The sequence below is a fragment of the Pocillopora verrucosa genome, chromosome 3 (assembly GCF_036669915.1).
Source record: "Pocillopora verrucosa isolate sample1 chromosome 3, ASM3666991v2, whole genome shotgun sequence".
NCBI lineage: Eukaryota > Metazoa > Cnidaria > Anthozoa > Scleractinia > Pocilloporidae > Pocillopora > Pocillopora verrucosa.
In genome coordinates this window covers 31027395-31050709 of record NC_089314.1, presented here as the reverse complement: position 1 = coordinate 31050709, position 23315 = coordinate 31027395, and the positions used below count along the sequence as shown (strand labels likewise).

The 23315-nt window shown below is 38.3% G+C and overlaps 4 protein-coding genes across 6 annotated transcripts; 1 reads left to right on the top strand and 3 right to left on the bottom strand.

Moving 5' to 3' along the window:
* Nucleotides 1-835: 835 nt before the first annotated feature.
* Nucleotides 836-8103, top strand: LOC131774589 (tachykinin-like peptides receptor 99D). 3 transcript variants are annotated; one of them, XM_059090639.2, is made up of 2 exons: nucleotides 836-1005; nucleotides 6867-8103. In XM_059090639.2, the coding sequence occupies exon 2, from the start codon at nucleotides 6900-6902 to the stop codon at nucleotides 7965-7967; it is 1068 nt and encodes a 355-aa protein (XP_058946622.2). In that variant the 5' UTR covers nucleotides 836-1005; nucleotides 6867-6899; the 3' UTR covers nucleotides 7968-8103. The 3 variants fall into 3 exon arrangements, with proteins under 3 accessions (XP_058946622.2, XP_066020207.1, XP_058946623.2); XM_066164110.1 differs by lacking the exon at nucleotides 836-1005 and adding an exon at nucleotides 1308-1392; XM_059090640.2 differs by lacking the exon at nucleotides 836-1005 and adding an exon at nucleotides 6150-6341.
* Nucleotides 8104-10401: 2298 nt separating this feature from the next.
* Nucleotides 10402-11782, bottom strand: LOC131774638 (QRFP-like peptide receptor). Its single transcript, XM_059090690.2, has one exon. It carries the CDS (start codon nucleotides 11567-11569, stop codon nucleotides 10418-10420), a length of 1152 nt encoding a protein of 383 aa, XP_058946673.2. The 5' UTR covers nucleotides 11570-11782; the 3' UTR covers nucleotides 10402-10417.
* A 2682-nt stretch (nucleotides 11783-14464) lies between these two features.
* LOC131774621 (QRFP-like peptide receptor) lies at nucleotides 14465-16125 on the bottom strand. The gene has a single exon (XM_059090675.2). It carries the CDS (start codon nucleotides 15856-15858, stop codon nucleotides 14707-14709), a length of 1152 nt encoding a protein of 383 aa, XP_058946658.2. The 5' UTR covers nucleotides 15859-16125; the 3' UTR covers nucleotides 14465-14706.
* Nucleotides 16126-19192: 3067 nt separating this feature from the next.
* On the bottom strand, nucleotides 19193-20689 carry LOC131774617 (QRFP-like peptide receptor). The gene has a single exon (XM_059090671.2). The coding sequence runs from the start codon at nucleotides 20303-20305 to the stop codon at nucleotides 19253-19255; it is 1053 nt and encodes a 350-aa protein (XP_058946654.2). The 5' UTR covers nucleotides 20306-20689; the 3' UTR covers nucleotides 19193-19252.
* Between the last annotated feature and the right edge of the window lie 2626 nt (nucleotides 20690-23315).

Below are 23315 nucleotides of genomic sequence, written 5' to 3'. Positions count from 1 at the left end.
CTATTATGTAAACACCCGCGAAAAACCCCGTGGGAGGTGCTTCTTAAAATAAAAAGATACGGGACAAGGTTGACTCAGATGACTCAGAGGGTATAGTATAGAAGATGTCCACAGACAAAAAACTTAATATCGTGTTAAGCGATACACTAACCAATCTCAATATATGTGTACTGTATCCAAGTTCATTAATTATTTTGTCTTTTGTTCATTGGTTTTGTTTTCATAATTATTTTCTGGAATACCTCGGACAGTTTAGGGAATCCCCATGATCACTTTTTTTTGGTCTTGCTTCGCTCGTTTTGCAAGATTATTGTAACAAATGAATAAATACTTCGAAAAATACCTGCAAAGACAAATTCTGCAATAAAGGATACATCAAAGCTAAATTTTTGATTACCAGACAATTCTTTTTTGAGACGTTACAATTCTTTGCGGAAACAATACTTCTGCTGGGTCAAAAATAGATTGTACGTGTTCTTTATCAGATACCAAGATAACAAATGTGGTTGGACTAATGGAACAAGGCGCACGAGAGAGAGAGAGTGATTTAGGCTAACTTGCACGCGCGGGAAGTCAAACACTTGCGCGCGTTATATTTGAGCATGGCGCAACGGCATGGCGCCTGTTCATTCTCGTTTTCAGAGCCACTCCTTTTCATATGTAAGCAAAAACAATGATGACTCTGGGAACGAGAATGGGCGCCTGTTATGCAGACCAGCAATACGACAACAATATGAGCAGAACGCTGGAGAAGCCTTGGGTCAGAGAAAGCTGTGGCCTTTGGACCGGGAACATGTCTACGAAGTATGCAAGAAATTTCGACGTTGCTGAGATTTATTTCACTATCAAAATAAACAGGGAAAAAAGTCATCGTGTGGACAACGCACTATCAGAAGTTGCTATAGCCTGAGTGTCCACAAGGTCTGAGCCAGTCCACAGACGACAAAGGACATCTCCAAGCCACAAAAAAATAGTCCCGTACGCGTAAACAAGAATATTTCTAAGGTAACTTTTAGCATATGTCTTGTTAATTAATGTCAAAACGACTGTTTGTTGAAGCAATACTGCCAATCAGTTGTGCCACAGTTGTCGCGAAATTCTGAAAGGTATTGTTATTAATAGTGACCTGTAAATTTTTCCTTGATTATTATCTTGCGGTGTATACTTAGCTTAAGAGAAATTGTGCTCATGAACATAGGAGGGCAGCAAAGTTACGGGCGGCCAGACTTTTGTATTCGTGCTGGCAACGTTTTCAGCCGTTTTCACCCTGATAAAGGGCTTCGAAAATTGTTCTGAAATCTGTTTATGGAAAAGAATTTACATATGGTTACCTTATGCTCAACTTGTCCTTGTTCTGGCTGTGTGTCTTATGGGTCAGTTTAAACTATCTAGGTAAGTAAAGGTGTTGTGCTTAGTTTTCTCAAAAGCGCCAAACATGGTTCCTTTCTGGTTCTAGAAAAACTCCTGCGGAATGTTAAACTCGCTTCAGTGGTCTCAGACTGATGTAAGGAACACACAGAAAGCAAAACGACGAAACATAAAACATAAGAGAACCATTTTAATTTATTTTCTTTTTTTTTTTTCTTCTTCTTTTTTTTACCGGACGTTGTATCCAAAGCAGTTTCTGAAGCATTCACTCACATAGACAGATGAAAACGCAGCTCATTTTTGTGACTTATCAAAAATTTGATATAAGATACTGAAGGTCAGGTCGTAGTCATATTCTTTTTCAAAACAAGAAACCAGGCGCCTCTGTCTGACTTTTTTCCCCCAAAATCCCTGCGTTTGTATTGCTTCGTCTGCGATGTTTCCGAAACGAAAGAGATACTGCCTTCGTCCATATTACTCGGTCTTTAGTTTTAACCAAACAAGTCGCAAACTGCTCTGTTTGTTACGGTTTCCCTGTGTTCAAGTCACATACAGCTGTCTGTATTGAGCGGAACATAGGACAATCATAAGCTATTGCCTATTTCCAACACGACTGATATCTCAGTTCGCAATATACAAATCGAAGGGAAAGCTTTGTCTTATCTAAAAACCTGTGATACATCCGATGCATATCTCCGGATTCAGAAAAATATTATCGAAATCGCCAATAAATAATAAAATTCAGGAAAATCTCCGTGAATTCGCAAAAAAAATTTGTCACGTGATGCTTTCTTAACGGTCAGATTAAAATTTAGATGATGGACTTCTGACCACGGACTGCGGAATGGGGTAAAACCATGGGATTGCAGAATATTGGTCTGGGGTTTAAAATTCGTTCCGTAGATTACCAGCATGAATTGATGAGTAAATGAATGAATAAATGCCCTAATTAAGAGTCAGCTCTAAAATAAAAGTGAAAGCGATCGCACTAATAAGAGCAGTGACGTGGGGCTAACGCTAAAAACGTCAGCTTTGGCAACTCGCTACGGAGGCCAGATTAAGATAGTCTCACCAGAGTTTTTTTTCGAGCTCCAATATTTCGGTCCGGACTTGAGGCTCGCTCGAACAAAAAAGCTATACCAATCCGGTCAGTACAAAATGCAGACTGCAGACCGGGTACAAAATGCAGACTAGGTACAAAATGCAGACTGCAGATTGGGTGCGAAATGCAGACTGAGAATTTATACTGTTTTTTCGTCTGATACGTGATATCATGTCATCTTGCAACTTTCCGAGCGTCACGCAATCGCTTTTCCGCGATTATCTTTCACGATTATTTGCATTATTGTGGAATATTCCTAGCCCGTTTCTTGATCACAATCGTTCTTAATATAATTTCAAGCCTTCATATAGTTTTCTTTCTTTGTGCGCGAGTTGGTTGGTGTGATGTCGGTTCAGAATTTACCAACTTAATAAAAGTAGATGTAGATGTAAATGAGATGTTACTACTGAATATTTAACACACGCACTATTCGAGAAACAAGTGACAGCTTTGCACGTGGTCAGTACGTTTCATCGTTTTAACCGATATGTGTTCATTTTGTTCACAAAAATGCGGACCGAGGCATTGATATGTTTTCAACGTTCAGGGGTGTACACGCACTAATTTTTCCATATGGGCCTTATATTGTTATTGGCTTAGTAGATGAGGAACCAGCGAATTTTTATAGGGAAAAGCAAAGAGTTGCTTTCGTGACTGGCCATTTGTTTACTTTTCTGGTGATCTTATCTCTAATCTGTTTGGTGACTACGTAAATATTAATATGTGGAAATCAGACCATAGGAAGGCGTGAGATTCTGTTAAGAACGATTGTGGCCGCTTTAATTTGTTAAAAATCAAATACAATGGCCGCTTTGTTAAAAACAAAAGATATCAAGAAACGGGAAAGGAATATTTCACAATAGTGCAAATGATCGTGAAAGATGAGGGTTACGTAATATTTTACGGCTATTCCAATATTTGATTCCTGATTATGCCCACCCAGCCCACCCTCCGCCCCACAATTCTAATTCTCATCAAGACGAACGTACAAGTTTTCTTATCACACAACTGCCCAAAATTAAGAGAGAATTTATTCCATAAGTCTCGAAAGTTCACATAAACCGAATTCAACTGAACCTTTATTCAACAAGTCCAAGAAATCGATACAAACTTAAGCCATAACATGAGTGAGCTGGCTCCAAGAGGCCTTTGATTGAAAACTCGAGTTATTATCTCTTTTGTACGTCAGCCTCGAGGGTTATTAAAATATTTGTTTGTATCTACGATCATTCACGTGAATCCACAAACAAGTTTATAACAGAATACTGTAACGCATCATTGGATTGAATTGGCATGTTTGTCTCCGCACGCTTGACCATCCGGGACTCCAGTTTTAAGCCGGAGGGCATACGGCATTTTTCGACTGGATACGTACAAGAGAATATCAGTTGATATTCCTTTCATTCATATTCATCCAGTCACCTTCCTCGATCCTTCTCATTTTTATTTTTAAAAAGAATTGTGTCAAGATACTTTTTCTTGCCGCTAAGATATGACAAAAGTCTCCTTCCAGCGGCAAAAACCTTCCGCGTAAATGACAGTGTAAGGTCATGTACCTGTTATCCTCCTGTACGTCAAATATTTGTTGTGATGAATAACGTTGAAGTTCAGTTGAAGCCTGAGTGAATTCACTCTTCGACGGGATTCGAACCCTTACCCCCCAGACTAAATAAGCGATACTACCAACGTACTGTGCAGCGAAGTCACATGTTAGCAACGTGGCTAGTTTTAAAAGGCTCCTCCGGGCAACGAGGACAGGCTGCGCACAATCCAGACTTAATTTTTGATCTGCACACGTGGTTCAAGTAGCATTTTATATTACTGGTAATGTTGATGTTCGAGTAAGGCCTTTTGCCATTGTTAGAGGAAGCCTGAAGGCTCAAATCCCGTAGGAGCCTGAATTTTTTCAGGTTTTTATTTAATAGTGGCTTTAGGTCCCATTTGATCTTAAACATTATCATCGAAAAAACTTTGGACAAGAGAAAGATTTGATAGAAAGGATTGCGATGAGAGACTGCAGTTTGGAGATGAGATTTGCACTTCTGTTATATTCGAATCAAATAAGAAAGGTCGAAATATGTAAGTTATTATAAGTGCAGACTAATGTTGGCAAAGTCGTCAATTTCAAGTCTCGTCTGTTCTGTCTTTTTTTCGCAACTGAGAGGACAGTAAGAAGAAGTCCTGAACTCTAACTCTGAACCTAGCTGAAAATTGAGTTTTGTTCGATTGTTTTTGAAATATTTTTTAGCTTCAGAAGATCACCAAAATCTGTTTTGAACATGGTGTTCGGGGGAGTAATGCATAATGTCGCTGCATCTGCACTATCAAACAGTTCGGTGTTTGAAAGAGGGGGTCATTTGGCTCACCCTTTCCGTTGACAATTCACAAATTTCCTGCGGTTTAAACTCCTTTCTATGAGCCAAAAGTTATTTAAAAAAAAGCACAATATGTCTTCTCTTCCTTTCTTTTCATTGCTTTATCCTAACGCACCATTTAACATGTACTTTTAATCACAACAGCGTTGACACAGAGTTAATACTAGTCGGTCAATAAGTTTTTTATTTAATTTTTCTGTTCACAGCAAGAAATTCTTCGTTATATTAAAAGATTGTTAGGACGTTCACTTCGAGCCCTAGTCTCCAACTGAGCCTAAATTTAATTAGCTTCTTAAGTGAAATTAAACCCTTTTATTATCCTTTTAATTAAGTCTTTTGTGCACAAAAAGGACTTCTTTAGTCCCAGCCAGCACGTGGATTGCGCGGTTCGCCGATAAAACGCGCGTCTGTATGGCTTACTACATGTGATGATGACCTCAATGAAACGTTCATTTGAGACTACCCGATACAACGAAAGTAGGCTTATAATACAGAATCATTAGCCTGTGAATGAAAAACAGTAAAAGCTTAATGATGCAGCGCAAAATCAATTTACTCTAAGGGTAGACAAAATGAACCTGAAGCTCTTGGAGGAAAACGTTAAACTTCTTGTATCGATCTCGTTGGTTTCGCATTAGATAAGAACTGATCTGTTCAGCAGCCCCTTGACATCTTGATATTCTGGAGTTCATGTTCGCAGGTTTCACTTTCCTAAAACGTTGTGTCAGTTAGCTCAGAAGCAGTTTTTAGGTTACTTTGTTTGAGATTTGACTCACATGTACTTCAGCAGTCGTTTAAAAAACACATATTAGTCTTTGATGTAAACACCAGAACCAACAATGAAATGAATACAATTTTGATGAAATTACCATGGAATCTGATCTCTGCATGTATTCTTTTAATTTTGTGTGTCGTGATGTTGGCTTACAGCACGTGAGGACATGAACTATTGGCATTCATGACAGCCACCGACATACAAATATGCAACAAGTGTTTTGCTAAGCGTTGAGTAACCATAAGATACTACTCCCAGCCACGATTAAACCTCATACGCTGCTGGCAAATAAGATGTAATTCTGTGGCCGATAAGCGCTTAAAATGTCGACGAAATCCAGAGTGGGAAGAAAACATTTTGCAATGTAAATATCCGCCACTGTTCAGTTCCACGTAGGAGGTCTGTAGTCATGTAAATCTTACACTATGACAGCTGCTCAAAGTTATTGGAGTATACCGGTTTACAGTTTCACTTGATGTTGTGTCTAAAGCAACGACCATGACAATGTTAAAATGACCTAACAGCCAAAGAATCGCAACAATATCAATAGCTGTGAATATTAAAAAGCATCAAGGCGCGTATTTATAAGTGATAATGTATAAAACAGCAATGATCCTTCTTGCTACTGACGTACGTACTTATTGCTGTTACGTGCTAATGTCACGGTGATCCTTAGCAAGCTCTAATCTTCAACAAACCGTAGGCTCAAAAACAGTTACAGGTGAGCTACATTATCGCATCAGTTAACTTCACGACCATGGTCCAGCAGTTTACCAAGAAAATTATATTCTCTTGAGCTCACCTAGATCTGTAGCTCAGTGATCTTTTGCTGCCCTCTCTATAAGACCTTCATCAGCCTTTTCCTCAAAAAAAAATTACGATGGATTCAGAAGATCTTTAATTTTGCGTGATCCGATGGTGGTTATTGAAATATCTGTTATTTCGGTCGAGAAATTATTTAAAAACAGGCTTCTTCAAGTAAACAGCGCACAACGCAACTACTTGGGCGAAACTTGAAAGGTCGCGCTTTGTTCATCGCAGCTAGCTGGGCAACCAAAGTGAAGTATCCCAAATGGATGTTATATCAGGCATGCATCTCAGCTCGGTTACTTGAGTGAAATTTTCCATAAGAAATTAAGACATACTTCTGCCTGTTACTTAGAGTAGTTCGATGGCCTTATATGCTCTTTATTCTATTGAAACCGTTTTACTTGACTAAATTCAATGCATTACTATTAACCTTCAGATAACCAAAGGAAAGAAAGGACTTTAATTAAGCATGGCTAATAACACCGTGAGCTACAATTGCACTGGTCCTATCTCGTCTCCTCTTTACGGAACAAAGAGCGATCCAGCGGAGTCACTACCAGTCGAAGTAGTAAAACTAACTCTCTATGCAACATGTGCTTCGTTTGGTGTTATTGGCAACATTCTGGTCACCATTATTTTGAATAGGATTAAGGTGAAAGAAACACGTGTAATGGATTTCTATATGATCAACTTGGCCATTGCAGATTTAGGAACTTTGCTGTTGGCGTTACCATTTACCGCAACGCGTGAAAGACTTCCTAATGACTGGCCATTTGGAAAGATCGTTTGCCTGTATTTTCTTCCAGTTGTCGAAATATTTCATGGATCATCTGTGTGGTTCATAACAGCGGCTGGCATAGAACGTTATCAGAAAATCGGTAGGCCTTCAAAAGTAAACACCAGACTTCGAGCTTCACTGAAGAAAGCAAAGATGGTTGCTGCGTGTATTTGGATGGCTTCATTTTTCTTGTTTTCATTCCCATTGTATTTCGTTGTTCGCTATAGAGAGAAATCAAACGACGGAACCATTTGGTGCGGTGCAGAATGGCCTTTGTGGGGTAAAGGCTTTGTGTTACCTCAGGTCTACAACATGTTAATTGTTCTGCTTTCTTACATAATTCCACTTGTTGTTATACTAGGAACGTTCCTTGCAGTGTCACGAACGTTAGATGAAAGTAGCAAGTTCATCAAGGTCATGAAACAAGGCAAAGAGAATATTACATTGGTTATGAATCTTTGTGATAAAGACGACTGCTCACCCAGGCATAGTCTCCGCGTCGCCCAAAACAAACGCGCCAAAGCGATTTTAACACCAGTTGTTGTAGTTTTTTCAGTTTTCATGCTGCCTCTGGCAATGTTTCGACTTTGCATTGTATTTTGGCCGCCTATTATTGAGCAAACATTTTATGAAAACTTACTGTTTGTGGTCTCAGTGGGCGTCATTATCAACTCGTCCGCAAATCCATTGATTTATTCGGTTGTTAAGAAGGACTTTCGGCGCGAATTGAAACGGATTTTTCGGTACAGTAGGACTTGAGCAGTTTTCGTCAGTCAGAGAACCATTGGTATCAAACTATTCCTTACTGAGATGGACGTTAAAAAAGCATTTGTAATAAACATTCATATTTTTGGTAGCTACCTCCAGAACTGTGATTGTTTTTCTCTCGCGTACATTTTTGGCATGTCAATGGGTGGGGGTGGGGGTGGGGGTGGGGGTGGGGGAGGTGAAACGCAGTAAATGCTATTATTACACTGGCCTCTGTGGACATGCACAGCTGTTTTATCCCCCTCCCCTCCCAAAATATTTTCATGCATTATAATGCAACGAAATAAAATGTGTTTTATTCTAGATGTTTTAAAAATGATCTTTTACTCTTCGATATCCCCATTAAGTTGTTTCTTTGTGCCAATCTATATTTGACACTCTTCCGAGATTTTTTTCATTTTGACTATTATTAACAAGCAAATATAATACTTAGGTGGCAGTGTCCTTTTTCTAAACTTTCTTCAATCGCTATTCTGTTTATCTATAAGGATCCGTCATTTCGTCATTTCTTATCAACTGCAGGTCAAAATGTGTTTTGCTTTGTTTAATTGTGATCAAATTCCTTAACTGGAACGAAAAACCTACTAGAAGTTTCCTCATTGTCGAGTAAGTAAAAACGCCCAACTAGTGTCAGGGAGACAAAGGTTTGAATCACGTCCAAGCCTGGATTTTTTCATTTTTTTATATTTTTTCAGCAATCTCTTCATTTCATCATTTCCTTTTTGTTCATTTCTTAATTGGTGTTCATGGCCTTCACTATGTAGATAAACCTATTGTCTCGTCAAAGAGCTGAAGCGCAAATCTCAACACCGGCTCACTGTAGCTTTCCTTAGTTTGGTACTGCTGTTTTAACCAATCACATCCCGCTTTGTATCGAAACGTTAGAATTACCCAAAGATATGATAAAATAGAACCTCATAAATAATCAACATTTTTCCATTTTGTGAAACTAGACCTTAGAATGCATGACCAAACTAATTTCTGACCCGTAAAAACAAAAAGACTTCCGGCGCTTGCATCTACTCGGTTCTCATGCAGCTCATGTCAGTCCTGTGGTGCTCGATAATCTTTTGTATTTTTGTTGTTTCTTTATGGTTTTCAGTGCGCCCGCCATGAATAATGTATGTGATCCAGTCCCCTCTCGTGCATATCATATCTCTCATCTCCTCCTCATTTTGAGTCCGTTTTAACCCAGAGATTAAAATCCTTTGATTTCAACTTTATAGTGTATTGCTAATTAAAAAAAAAACAAAACATTGACATAAATCAAATCTACGTGGGAACAGAGAACACAAACCCGCGAACATGAGCAGAAATAAATGACATTTGAAATAAGATTGAAATGGAAGACCGAACAGTATTCAGAATATTAAAGTGGTCCATGATGTAGTTCTTACTTCGAAAGGAAAAATACACTTCTTCACTTTCAAATGACGCATGTGGCAAAATCATTCATTCTATATACTCAGAATTGTTAGTGTTGGAAAACGTCATCTGTAATCGATGTCTTTTCCTTTATTCTCCCCTATTTAAGACTCTTTCAAATCAAAACCTGTTGTAATACAATTGTATTTGTAAATGTGTCGTTTTTCATAGCCATTCATCGCAAGACGGAAGACCGACGACAGGCACCAATTTTGATCTCACCATGTTTAGTTTACTCCAATGATCAAAATTTGCATTTTTTTCCCCGAAGCTTTCAACAATTAACCTTTTACACGGTGGTGTATTAACCCAATGGGAGATCTCTGACCTAACATCGAGCTTTGTGTGTTAGCAGCGCAGTGGAGACACCTGACTAATGCTCCGTAAAACGAACGAAAAAACGAAGTTTCCAATTATGAATCCTTTTAAAGAAAAAGAAAAAAATCAGGCCTAAAAGACACCTGAATCAAGTCACGCATCTTGTTAACAGTAAATAGATATATTTACTCCATTTCTGACTTTTGTCATTTTTCCAATTTGTGAAGTTAGGTCTTACTAAAGAGTTTTGCTCAGGTGGCGCTATACAATCGTTGATTTATTAAAGCTACATGTAAATGGCTTGAGGGCTTTTAGCCATGCCCTCGGGGTTACACTGTCGGAGGGAGAGAGTTACGATTCCGTGCTGAGCTAACAATATCAATCTTCTCCGGCTTTGTGAAGTCATTTGTCACGAAACTATATGCTGAATGCACAACTTTTTCATTCGGATAAACACCTTTATTTCAGATTAAATCCTAGTAGTTTATAAATATAACAGAGTTATGCTGAATTCTCGTTTGTGACATATGATGAATGCTTTAATAAAAACTGTACCCTATAACGTTGGCTATTTTATAAAATACACTCCATAAACAACGTCAATCGAAAACGTGCTTAAGAAAAGAATAAACAAATTAATCCTTAAAGCAGCTGAATGTACCTCTTCGAGTTAAACGCGAATTTGTTTTATCTCTGATTCAAGAACGAGAAATCTGATTGAGACCCGATTTGACAGAAACAATAGCTCGATTATGCTTCTGGCCCCGCGATGATCTTCTCTTCCAGCAAAGTAATCGGACCATTTGGCGCCGGAAGTCTTTCCTAACCACTGAGTATATGGCCGGGTTTACAGACGAGTTGATTATAACACCAACTGAAACCACAAACAGCAAGTCGCTGTAAAATGTTTGTGTGAAAATAGGGGGCCAAAATACAACGCATAGGCGAAGAATTGTCAGCGGAAGCATGAACACAGCAAACACTCCAACAACTGGTGTTAAAATCATTTTAGCGCGTCTGTTTTGAGCGAGCCGATTGGTATGCCTTCTTGTTGGGCTAAACTTTCTACTGTGTAAGTTAAGTAATTCACTGTCTTTCTCATGTTGCGAATTGATAACGTGGATAAACTTGCTGCTTTTATTTAGTTTGTGCGACACTGCGAGGAATGTTCCCGATATTACAAACAGTGGTATTACATAAGATACAAAGATCATGAAAGTAAAGTAAAGTTTGGATAGAGCGAGGCCTGCGCCTAATGAAGGCCACTCTGAACCACACCAAAATCTTCCATTGGTAGAAACCTCTCTGTAGCGAAGAACAAAATATAGCGGTAATGAAAAGACGACGAATGACGCCACCCATGTGCTCACTGCAACGATCTGTGCTCTTTTCAATGCTATTGGCAGTTTGACGTTTACTTTGGAAGGCCTGGCAATTTTCTGATATCTTTCTATGGCTGCTGCTGTAATGAACCAAACAGACGAGCCGTGAAATATGTCGGTAAGTGGAAGGAAATACAAGCAGACAAACTCTCCAAATGGCCAATCATTTGGAAGTCTCTCTCGTATCGCGGTAATTGGAAATGCCAAGAGCAAAGTTCCTAAATCCGCTATGGCTAAGTTAATCATGTAGAAATCCATTACTCTCGTTTCCTTCGCCTTGATCTTCGTCAAAATAATTGTCGTTAGGATGTTACCGACAACACCAAAGACACCACAAGTCGCATAAAGCGTGCTCTTAACTATTTCCATACCCTGCGACTCTATTGCCTCGCCACTGCTTGTGCTTTCAATGTTAGTCGTCGAGAAGTTTTCAGTGGACAAAGTTGAAAAGTTGCTGAAACTTGTCATAGTACGTAAGTTGCTCTTCTTAGTAAATTATCGCCTAAATCAGGTTTTCTGTGTGAAGTCAGGCTCGCGACGAACGATCTGTTTCGAGGCAAATTTCGGTCCTTTACGAGAACTGCAGTTCGGAAATCGATCGCCGTTTCGCAAATAATTAGAGTTTGGTAGTTAAACTCTTTGAAGCTTTATCAGGATTGAACAAATACACGTGAGGACATATCTTGCAGCCTCGTTGGATCCGGTGAAACTGCAGCATTTCTGTGTAGCCCGTGGTTTCTTAAGGATCTTTTAAAATATGCAAGGACAACTCTATTGTTTACGATGATATTCAAACAGCAGTGGGTAATGTCACACGCGTTGTGATTGGTTTTAAACAAAAAGTTACAACAATAAAGTTTCTTTGTTTTAATTGTTACAAAAATGTGCTAAAAGTTCAATTAGAAAAAACTTTAAAGCCATGAAACACGAGGAAACTTTAATTCAACCTCAGATGGCATGTTGTTTTTAAACAAAGTTGACTGAATTGAAATTTAGAATAAAACGAAAATAAGAATTGTTGATCTTTCATAGTATGACATATGGAAATGCAATAACATACACAGCTTGTCATCGAAAAAAGTAGAGGAATAGGAGTGCAACGTTTGTTTTTTATCATCATAATTACTTTATCTGCATTTTAACGACTTAGAGTCACTGGAGTTTTCACTGCCACGTTTTGCTAAACAATTTTTCCTTAGAAGTGTCGCGCGAAAAAACCACGATATAGAGAGACTGTAGGGGGTTTTAGGAAGAAATTCTAGAACATCAAGTTTTCTCTGAGGTCTTTGGCATGTATTCGTGCTATTGATATATATAACCTGCTGAACAAGAGTCAATGTTACTATTATATAAACCTTAGTAAACTATACCATATATTAAAGCGAAGCCACCTGAATGAAACCTAAATTTTGAGCGAAGCCACCTGTTCGTCAGGTTTGTACTGATAAAATCAAGGTCAAAAAACACTGACTGACAGGAACAATGAAGTAGAAAGCTTTGTACTTGGACCTTGTTTAATATGAATTCATTATATTTGATAAAACGTTGCGTTGCAGTATGACTTGCAAACTGAATGTAACAATGACACCACATTTAACACGACTTTTTAATTAGAATTTTTTAAATTTACTTCTGCAAAGAGAGGCTTGTGTTGTCCTCGTTTTACTGCTAACAAAATTCAAAAAGTTTGGTGATGTAAGTTAAAAAAGAGAATCCCAGCATTAAATCTTTACAGGGGATAAAGTCCTGTGGTGGTTCATAGTGTTTACTATTGAACTGAAGGCAAAAAAAAAAATGGTTTACTTCATATACATATATTTCATGTTGCTGTGTTTTGTTAGTCATGGATAACATGTGACGTTAAAATGTGGTAAAAAAAAAAACGTGGCACACGAGGTGCAGCAAAAATTCATTCATTCTGTAGCTTTCCATTGTTTGGAACTGCTGTTCTAACCAATCACATCCCGCTTTTTATCGAAACGTCAACGTTACTCAAAGATATGATAAAATAGCACCTCCTAATTAATTAACATTTTCCCATTTTTTGTTTTACGAAACTAGTCCTTAGTATACGTGACCAAACTCATTTCTGAGCGCATAGGCAGAACAAACAAAATATTCCGGGGCTTGCATCTCCCCAGTTCTTAGGCAGCTAACACCAGTCCTTTGGTGCTCGGTAATCTTTTGTATTTTTGTTGTTTCTTTTTGGTTTTCAGTGCACCCGAATGATGTATGTGATCCAGTCCCCTCTAGAGTATATCATCCCATCTCCCTTCTCCTCCTCACTTTGAGTCCGTTGTAACCCAGAGATTAAAATCCTTTGGTTTCAACTTTATAGTGTATTGCCTTGTAAAAGAAACAAAACATTGACATAAATCAAATCTACGTGGGAACAGAGAACACAAACCCGCGAACATAGGCAGAAATAAATGAGATTTGAAATAAGATTGAAATGGAAGACCGAACAGTATTCAGAATATTAAAGTGGTCCATGATGTAGTTCTTACTTCGAAAGGAAAAATACAATTCTCCCCTTTAAATGACGCATGTGGCAAAATCATTTATTAATACATTCTCATCTACTCAGAAGAGGTTAGTATTGAAAAACTTCATCTGTAATCGATGCCTTTTCCCTTGTTTTTCATAGCCATTCATCACAAGACGGAAGACCGACGACTGGCATCAATTTTGATCTCACCATGTTTAGTTTACTCTAATAATCAATGATTACATAATTTTCCCCGAAGCTTTCAACGATCAATATTTACACAGCGGCGTATAAACCCAATGGGAGATCTCTGACCTAACATCGAGCTGTGTGTGTTAGCATTGCAGCGAAGACACCTGACTAGTGCTCCGTAAAAAGAAAGAAATCCTTTTAAGGAAAAAGAAAAAGAAACAAAAATCTAGCCGAGAAAACACCTGCATCAAGTCACGCATCTTGTTAACAGTAAATAAATATTTACACCATTTCTGACTTTTGCCATTTTCCCTTCTTTGGTGCAAGACGTTGAAGAGGAAATACCCGAAGGGTGACATCAAAATTTATCCAGTTGAAAATATGGATGAGTCAATGATGGGTGTATGCGAGAAAATAGAATTGTTTGAAGTTTACAATTTGTGAAATGCAGTCTAATTAAAGAGTTTTCCTCAGGTGGTGCTATACAATTATTGATGTATTAAAACTACATGTAATTGGCTTGAAGGCTTCTAGTTATCCCGGCCTCTACCCAAGGTTACACTGTCGGGCAGAGAGAGTTACGATTTCGTGCTGAGCTAACAATGTCAATCTCCTCCGGCTTTGTAAGGTAATTTGTCGCGAAACTATATGCTGAATGCACAACTTTGTCATTCGGATAAACACCTTTATTTCAGATCAAATCTTAGTAGTTCATAAATATGAAAGAGTTACGCTGAATTCTTGTTTGTAACATATGACGAGTGCTTTTAAAACGACTATACTATATAACGTTGGCTATTTTATAAAATACACTCCATAAACAACGTCAATCGAAAACGTGCTAAAATAAAAAATAAACAAATTAATTCTTAAAGCAGCCGAATGTACCTCTTCGAGTTAAACGCGAATTTGTTTTATCTCTGATTCAAGAACGAGAAATCCGATTGAGATCCAGTTTGACAGAAACAAGAGCTCGATTACGCTTCTGGCCCCGCGATGATCTTCTCTTCCAGCAAAGTAATCGGACCATTTGGCGGCGGAAGTCTTTCCTAACCACCGAGTATATAGCCGGGTTTACAGACGAGTTGATTATAACGCCAACTGAAACCACAAACAGCCAGTCGCTGTAAAATGTTTGTTTGAAAAAAGGGGGCCAAAATACAACGCATAGGCGAAGAATTGTCAGCGGAAGCATGAACACAGCAAACACTCCAACAACTGGTGTTAAAATCATTTTAGCGCGTCTATTTTGAGCGAGCCGATTGGCATGCCTTCTTGTTTGGCTAAGCTTTCTACCGTGTGAGTTTACTAATTCATTGTCTTTCTCATGTTGCGAATTGATAACGTGGATAAACTTGCTGCTTTTATTTAGTTTGTGCGACACTGCGAGGAATGTTCCCGATATTGCAAGGAGTGGCATTACATAAGACACAAAGATGATGAAAGTAAAGTAAAGTTTGGATAGAGCAAGGCCTGCGCCTAATGAAGGCCACTCTGAACCACACCAAAATCTTCCACTAGTAGAAACCTCTCTGTAGCGTATAAGAAAATATAGCGGTAATGAAAAGACGACGAATGACGCCACCCATGTGCTCACTGCAACGATCTGTGCTCTTTTCAATGCTATTTGCAGTTTGACGTTTACTTTGGAAGGCCTGGCAATTTTCTGATATCTTTCTATGGCAGCTGCTGTAATGAACCAAACAGACGAGCCGTGAAATATGTCAGTAAGTGGAAGGAAATACAAGCAGACAAACTCTCCAAATGGCCAATCATTCGGAAGTCTCTCTCGTATCGCGGTAATTGGAAATGCCAAGAGCAAAGTTCCTAAATCCGCTATGGCTAAGTTAATCATGTAGAAATCCATTACTCTCGTTTCCTTCGCCTTGATCTTCGTCAAAATAATTGTCGTTAGGATGTTACCGACAACACCAAAGACACCACATGTCGCATAAAGCGTGCTCTTAACTATTTCCATACCCTGCGACTCTATTGCCTCGCCACTGCTTGTGCTTTCAATGTTAGTCGTCGAGAAGTTTTCAGTGGACAAAGTTGAAAAGTTGCTGAAACCTGTCATAGTAAGATTCTCCTCTTAGTAAATTATCGCCTTTCCTATCAATTAGGTTTTCTGTTTGAAGTCAGGCTAGCGACGAACGATCCGTTTCGAGGCAAATTTTAGCCCTTTACGAGAACTGCAGTTCGGAAATCGATCGCCGTTTCGCGAATAATTGGAGTTTGGTAGTTAAACTCTTTGAAGCCTTAACAAGATTGAACAAATACACGTAAGGACATATCTTGCAGCCTTGTTGGATCCGGTGAAACTGCAGCATTTCTGTGTAACCCGTGGTTTCTTGAGGGTCTTTTAAAATATGCACACAAAACTCCATTGTTTATGATGATATTCAAATCGTAGGGGATAATGTCACACGCGTTGTAATTGGTTTTAAACAAAAAGTTACAACAATAAAGTTTGCTTTGTTTTAATTGTTACAAAAATGTGTTAAAAGTTCCATTGGAAAAAACTTTAAAGCGATGAAACACGAGGAAACTTTAATTCAACCTCAGATAGCATGTCGTTTTTAAACAAAGTTGACTGAATTGAAATTTAGAATAAAACGAAACCAAGAATTGTCGATCGTTTATAGTATGACATATGGAAATGCAATAACATACACAACTTGTCATCGAAAAAAGTGGAGGAATACAACGTTCTTTTTTTTTATCATCAAAATTATTTTATCTGTTTTTTAACGACTTAGAGTCACTGGAGTTTTCACTGCCAAGGTTTGCTAAACAATTTTTACTTAGAAGTGTCGCGCAAAAAAACCATAATATAGAGAGGCTGTAGGGCTTTTAGGAAGAGAATCTAGAACAGTAAGTTTTCTACGAGAAGGTCTTTGACATGTATTCGTGCTATTAATATATATAACTTGCTGAACAAGAGTGAATGTTACTATTTATATAAACCTTAGTAAACTATACCATCTAAACCATATATTAAAGCGAGGCCACCTGAATGAAACCTAAAGTTTTAGCGAAGCCACCTGTTCCTCAGGTTTGTACTGATAAAATCAAGAACAAAAAACACTGACTGACAGGAACAATGAAGTAGAAAGCTTTGTACTTGGACCTTGTTTAATATGAATTCATTATATTTGATAAAACGTTGCGTTGCAGTATGACTTACAATCTGAATGTAACAAAAAACTTCACTTTTAAAAAGGCTTTTCATAAGAATTTTTTGTCCTCGTTTTACTGATAACAAAATTTTAAGAGTTTGGTAATGTAAGTTAAAAAGAGAACCCCGACATTATATCTTTACAATGGATCAAGTCAGGTGGTGGTTCATAGTGTTTACTATTGAGCTGAAGGCCAAAAAAGATAGTTTACTTAACAAATATATTTCATGTTGCTGTGTTTTTTTTTTCAGTCATAGATCACATGTGACCACCGCTAGATTCGATAAGAGGCAAACTTGTGACACTAATTTATTTCGTCATTGTGCAATGCCCGAGTGTTGGGACTACATGGTAAAGTGAGAGTTGTGCGAGGAAAGGTTACACATGAGCTGCTAGAGATTTAAGACTGCCCCGGAGGGCGAGTGGCTCTGCATTATCTGCAGATTGCCAGACTCTAGACGTCTTCGTAATTGTTAAGGTGTTATTTCGGATCCCTCAACAGTTAATAACCGTTAAAATTGGAATATAAGATTGAGTTCGATGTAATAGTCTCCACTTTTGTTAAGACGTTGACATTAATGTTTATTTGCATCTGAAAATAAGCTGAGAGTTCCAATAGTTCAGAATAGAAACATATTTACTTATCATAGGCTTTATGAATGACTTGTAATTCGAGTAGTTTCTTTGTTCTTGTTCAAAAACTGTTTAATGTTATTGTTTTAGAAAATCAGAATGAGTTATTTTTGTGACTGGACGCAGTAGTCTCTACTATTGTTATGACGTTTTGTACCAATGTTGATTCGCATCAGAAGAAGCAAAGATTTATTGTAACAATTTCAATAGTTCGAATGCAGTGGTTTGTTCACATCTAATTCTTGCGTATACTGTACGAGTCGCTAAAATGAATGCGGTAGAATTGGAACGAAATGGCTGGTTTTTTTCTCTAGTCTACTGTTGATTTTTGGAACACTGGACATGCAGAAAGTAAATGCTTTGCTTCGCAACCTACTCGACAAATTTCATCATCGGGCATTTCACTGTTCGTGGAGTGATTGTCCGACTGACTTCGCTGATTTTGAAATCGGCGATTTCTGTGTCGTTGCAGGCATCCCTTTTGACGCGAGATCGCAAGCTTGCTTCCTTGTTTAACCAATCTATTAGGTTCAGAACGTTCTCTTCATTTTTCACGCGTTGCATTTCTCGGCCAAAGTCAATGTTATCTTTTGGATCTAGCTTTGATAAAAGCTGAGACATCACAAAGGGTGCTTCTAAGGCACTTGTCACTGCGCAGCTGTTTTGATCCATGTTGCTTACGAAACAAAGAATCTAGCCGCGTAGCGAGAAAGCGATTTCGTGTCGCACTTTACTGGCTTAAGATTTATAATTTCGGTTAAGAGCGTATCAATTAATTTCGTTTGATCTCCAAATTCGGTGTCGGGAATTTTTTACGCCTGTTCAATCGTTTTGCACGGCCTTACTTGATCCGACCAAAACGAGTTTTTGCCTGGGTGGGTAATGCTTTCCGAAGCCTTTACGATTGTTCATCTTTGTCTTGTTTATACTTATTCATCCAATACTGAAACTCGTGCCTCCAAGTTGCGCAAGACTTTCTAACACCATATCACGTAGGAACTGACAATTTCTCTAGCCCGTGCGAACTCAAAACATCGGTCATTTTTGTTATTACTGCTGACGTCATTGCTTCAAGTGATTCGTGTTTAAACAGCGGCTTTTCAGTTGCGAATGATTTCTGATAAATGGCAAACTGTTCTGCGCATTTTAAAAAATTAGCTTTGGCTTCGTCACCGATTACTTGATTCTTTGCTTGTAATTCTCCTGTCGCCGATTCAATAAGTCTGTCGGTAAATGTTTCTTGCTGCTTTTTAACCCTTCCATATTTAGATTCGACTTCTCTGTATACGTTTTCAAAAGTACTCAATACCGGTTGAACTTGGTAAAGCACGTCTGGGCTGACAATGTCAATCTCCCCCGGCTTTGTAAGGTAATTTGTCGTGAAACTATATGCTGAATGCACAACTTTGTCATTCGGATAAACACCTTTATTTCAGATCAAATCCTAGTAGTTTATAGATGTGAAAGATTTATGCTGAATTCTTGTTTGTAACATATGACGAATGCTTTTAAAACAACTATACTATATAACGTTGGCTATTTTATAAAATGCACTCGATAAACAACACCAATCGAAAACGTGCTAAATTAAACAAATTAATCCTTAAAGCAGCTGAATGTAACTCTTCGAGTTAAACGCGATTTCACTTTATCTCTGATTCAAGAACGAGAAATCCGATTGACATCCAGTTTGACAGAAACAAGAGCTCGATTACGCTTCTGGCCCCGCGATGATCTTCTCTTCCAGCAAAGTAATCGGACCATTTGGCGGCGGAAGTCTTTCCTAACCACCGAGTATATAGCCGGGTTTACAGACGAGTTGATTATAACACCAACTGAAACCACAAACAGCAAGTCGCTGTAAAATGTTTGTTTGAAAAAAGGGGGCCAAAATACAACGCATAGGCGAAGAATTGTCAGCGGAAGCATGAACACAGCAAACACTCCAACAACTGGTGTTAAAATCATTTTAGCGCGTCTGTTTTGAGCGAGCCGAATAGCATGCCTTCTTGTTGGGCTAAACCTTCTACTGTGTAAGTTTCCTAATTCATTGTCTTTCTTATGTTGCAAATTGATAACGTGGATAAACTTGCTGCTTTTATTTAGTTTGTGCGACACTGCGAGGAATGTTCCCGATATTACAAATAGTGGCATAACATAAGATACAAAGATGATGAAAGTAAAGTAAAGTTTGGATAAAGCGAGGCCTGTGCCTAATGAAGGCCACTCTGAACCACACCAAAATCTTCCACTAGTAGAAACCTCTCTGAAGCGTATAAGAAAATAGAGCGGTAATGAAAAGACGACGAATGACGCCACCCATGTGCTCACTGCAACGATCTGTGCTCTTTTCAATGCTATTGGCAGTTTGACGTTTACTTTGGAAGGCCTGGCAATTTTCTGATATCTTTCTATGGCAGCTGCTGTAATGAACCAAACAGATGAGCCGTGAAATATGTCGGTAAGTGGAAGGAAATACAAGCAGACAAACTCTCCAAATGGCCAATCATTCGGAAGTCTCTCTCGTATCGCGGTAATTGGAAATGCCAAGAGCAAAGTTCCTAAATCCGCTATGGCTAAGTTAATCATGTAGAAATCCATTACTCTCGTTTCCTTCGCCTTGATCTTCGTCAAAATAATTGTCGTTAGGATGTTACCGACAACACCAAAGACACCACAAGTCGCATAAAGCGTGCTCTTAACTATTTCCATACCCTGCGACTCTATTTCCTCGCCACTGCTTGTGCTTCCATTGATAGTCGTCGAGAAGTTTTCAGTGGACAAAGTTTAAAAGTTGCTGAAACCTATCATAGTAAGATTCTCCTCTTAATAAATTATCGCCTTTCCTATCAATTAGGTTTTCTGTTTGAAGTCAGGCTAGCGACGAACGATCCGTTTCGAGGCAAATTTTGGCCCTTTACGAGAACTGCAGTTCGGAAATCGATCGCCGTTTCGCGAATAATTGGAGTTTGGTAGTTAAACTCTTTGAAGCCTTAACAAGATTGAACAAATACACGTAAGGACATATCTTGCAGCCTTGTTGGATCCGGTGAAACTGCAGCATTTCTGTGTAACCCGTGGTTTCTTGAGGGTCTTTTAAAATATGCACACAAAACTCCATTGTTTATGATGATATTCAAATCGTAGGGGATAATGTCACACGCGTTGTAATTGGTTTTAAACAAAAAGTTACAACAATAAAGTTTGCTTTGTTTTAATTGTTACAAAAATGTGTTAAACGTTGGATAAAAAAAACTTTAAAGCGATGAAACACGAGGAAACTTTAATTCAACCTCAGATAGCATGTCGTTTTTAAACAAAGTTGACTGAATTGAAATTTAGAATAAAACGAAACCAAGAATTGTCGATCGTTTATAGTATAACATATGGAAATGCAATAACATACACAACTTGTCATCGAAAAAAGTGGAGGAATAGGAATACAACGTTCTTTTTTTTTTATCATCAAAATTATTTTATCTGTTTTTTAACGACTTAGAGTCACTGGAGTTTTCACTGCCAAGGTTTGCTAAACAATTTTTACTTAGAAGTGTCGCGCAAAAAAACCATAATATAGAGAGGCTGTAGGGCTTTTAGGAAGAGAATCTAGAACAGTAAGTTTTCTACGAGAAGGTCTTTGACATGTATTCGTGCTATTAATATATATAACTTGCTGAACAAGAGTGAATGTTACTATTATATAAACCTTAGTAAACTATACCATCTAAACCATATATTAAAGCGAGGCCACCTGAATGAAACCTAAAGTTTTAGCGAAGCCACCTGTTCCTCAGGTTTGTACTGGTAAAATCAAGCACAAAAAACACTGACTGACAGGAACAATGAAGTAGAAAGCTTTGTACTTGGACCTTGTTTAATATGAATTCATTATATGTGATAAAACGTTGCGTTGCAGTATGACTTGCAATCTGAATGTAACAAAACACTTCACTTTTAAAAAGGCTTTTCATAAGAATTTTTTGTCCTCGTTTTACTGATAACAAAATTTTAAGAGTTTGGTAATGTAAGTTAAAAAGAGAACCCCGACATTATATCTTTACAATGGATCAACTCAGGTGGTGGTTCATTGTGTTTACTATTGAGCTGAAGGCCAAAAAAGATAGTTTACTTAACAAATATATTTCATGTTGCTGTGTTTTTTTTTTTTCAGTCATAGATCACATGTGACCACCGCTAGATTCAATAAGAGGCAAACTTGTGACACTAATTTATTTCGTCATTGTGCAATGCCCGAGTGTTGGGACTACATGGTAAAGTGAGAGTTGTGCGTGGAAAGGTTACACATAGCTGCTAGGGATTTAAGACTGCCCCGGAGGGCGAGTCGCTCTGCATTATCTGCAGATTGCCAGACTCTAGACGTCTTTGTAATTGTTAAGGTGTTATTTCGGATCCCTCAACAGTTAATAACCGTTAAAATAAGAATATAAGATTGAGTTCGATATAATAGTCTCCACTTTTTTTAAGACGTTGACATTAATGTTGATTAATGTTTATTTGCATCTGAAAATAAGCTGAGAGTTCCAATAGTTCAGAATAGAAACATTTTTACTTATCATAGGCTTTACGAACGACTTGTAATTCGAGTAGTTTCTTTGTTCTTGTTCAAAAACTGTTTAATGTTATTGTTTTAGAAAATCAGAATGAGTTATTTTTGTGACTGGACGCAGTAGTCTCTACTATTGTTCCGACGTTTCGTACCAGTGTTGATTCGCATCAGAAGAAGCAAAGATTTATTGTAACAATTTCAATAGTTCGAATGCAGTGGTTTGTTCACATCTAATTCTTGCGTATACTGTACGAGTTACTAAAATGAATGCGGTAGAATTGGAACGAAATGGCTGGTTTTTTCTCTAGTCTACTGTTGATTTTTGGAACACTGGACATGCAGAAAGTAAATGCTTTGCTTCGCAACCTACTAGACGAATTTCATCATCGGGCATTTCACTGTTCGTGGAGTGATTGTCCGACTGACTTCGCTGATTTTGAAATCGGCGACCTTCTGTGTCGTTGCAGATATCCCTTTTGACGCGAGATCGCAAGCTTGCTTCCTTGTTTAACCAATCTATTAGGTTCAGAACGTTCTCTTCATTTTCACGCGTTGCATTTCTCGGCCAAAGTCAATGTCATCTTTTGGATCTAGCTTTGATAAAAGCTGAGACATCACAAAGGGTGCTTCTAAGGCACTTGTCACTGCGCAGCTGTTTTGATCCATGTTGCTTACGAAACAAAGAATCTAGCCGCGTAGCGAGAAAGCGATTTCGGGTCGCACTTTATTGGCTTAAGATTTGTAATTTCGGTTAAGAGCGTATCAATTAATTTCGTTTGATCTCCAAATTCGGTGTCGGGAATTTTTTACGCCTATTCAATCGTTTTGCACGGCCTTACTTGATCCGACCAAAACGAGTTTTTGCCTGGGCGGGTAATGCTTTCCGAAGCCTTTACGATTGTTCATCTTTGCTTGTTTATAATTATTCATCCAATACTGAAACTCGTGCCTCCAAGTTGCGCAAGACTTTCTAACACCATACCACGTAGGAACTGACAATTTCTCTAGCCCGTGGCTTGCGTACTTTTGCGAACTCAAAACATCGGTCATTTTTGTTATTACTGCTGACGTCATTGCTTCAAGTGATTCGTGTTAAACAGCGGCTTTTCAGTTGCGAATGATTTCTGATAAATGGCGAACTGTTCTGCGCATTTT

Excerpts from the sequence above, each read along its gene's own strand:
- LOC131774621 (XM_059090675.2), bottom strand. The coding sequence starts at position 15,858 with ATGACAGGTTTCAGCAACTTTTCAACTTTGTCCACTGAAAACTTCTCG.
- LOC131774617 (XM_059090671.2), bottom strand. The coding sequence starts at position 20,305 with ATGGAAATAGTTAAGAGCACGCTTTATGCGACTTGTGGTGTCTTTGGT.
- LOC131774638 (XM_059090690.2), bottom strand. The coding sequence starts at position 11,569 with ATGACAAGTTTCAGCAACTTTTCAACTTTGTCCACTGAAAACTTCTCG.
- LOC131774589 (XM_059090639.2), top strand. The coding sequence starts at position 6,900 with ATGGCTAATAACACCGTGAGCTACAATTGCACTGGTCCTATCTCGTCT.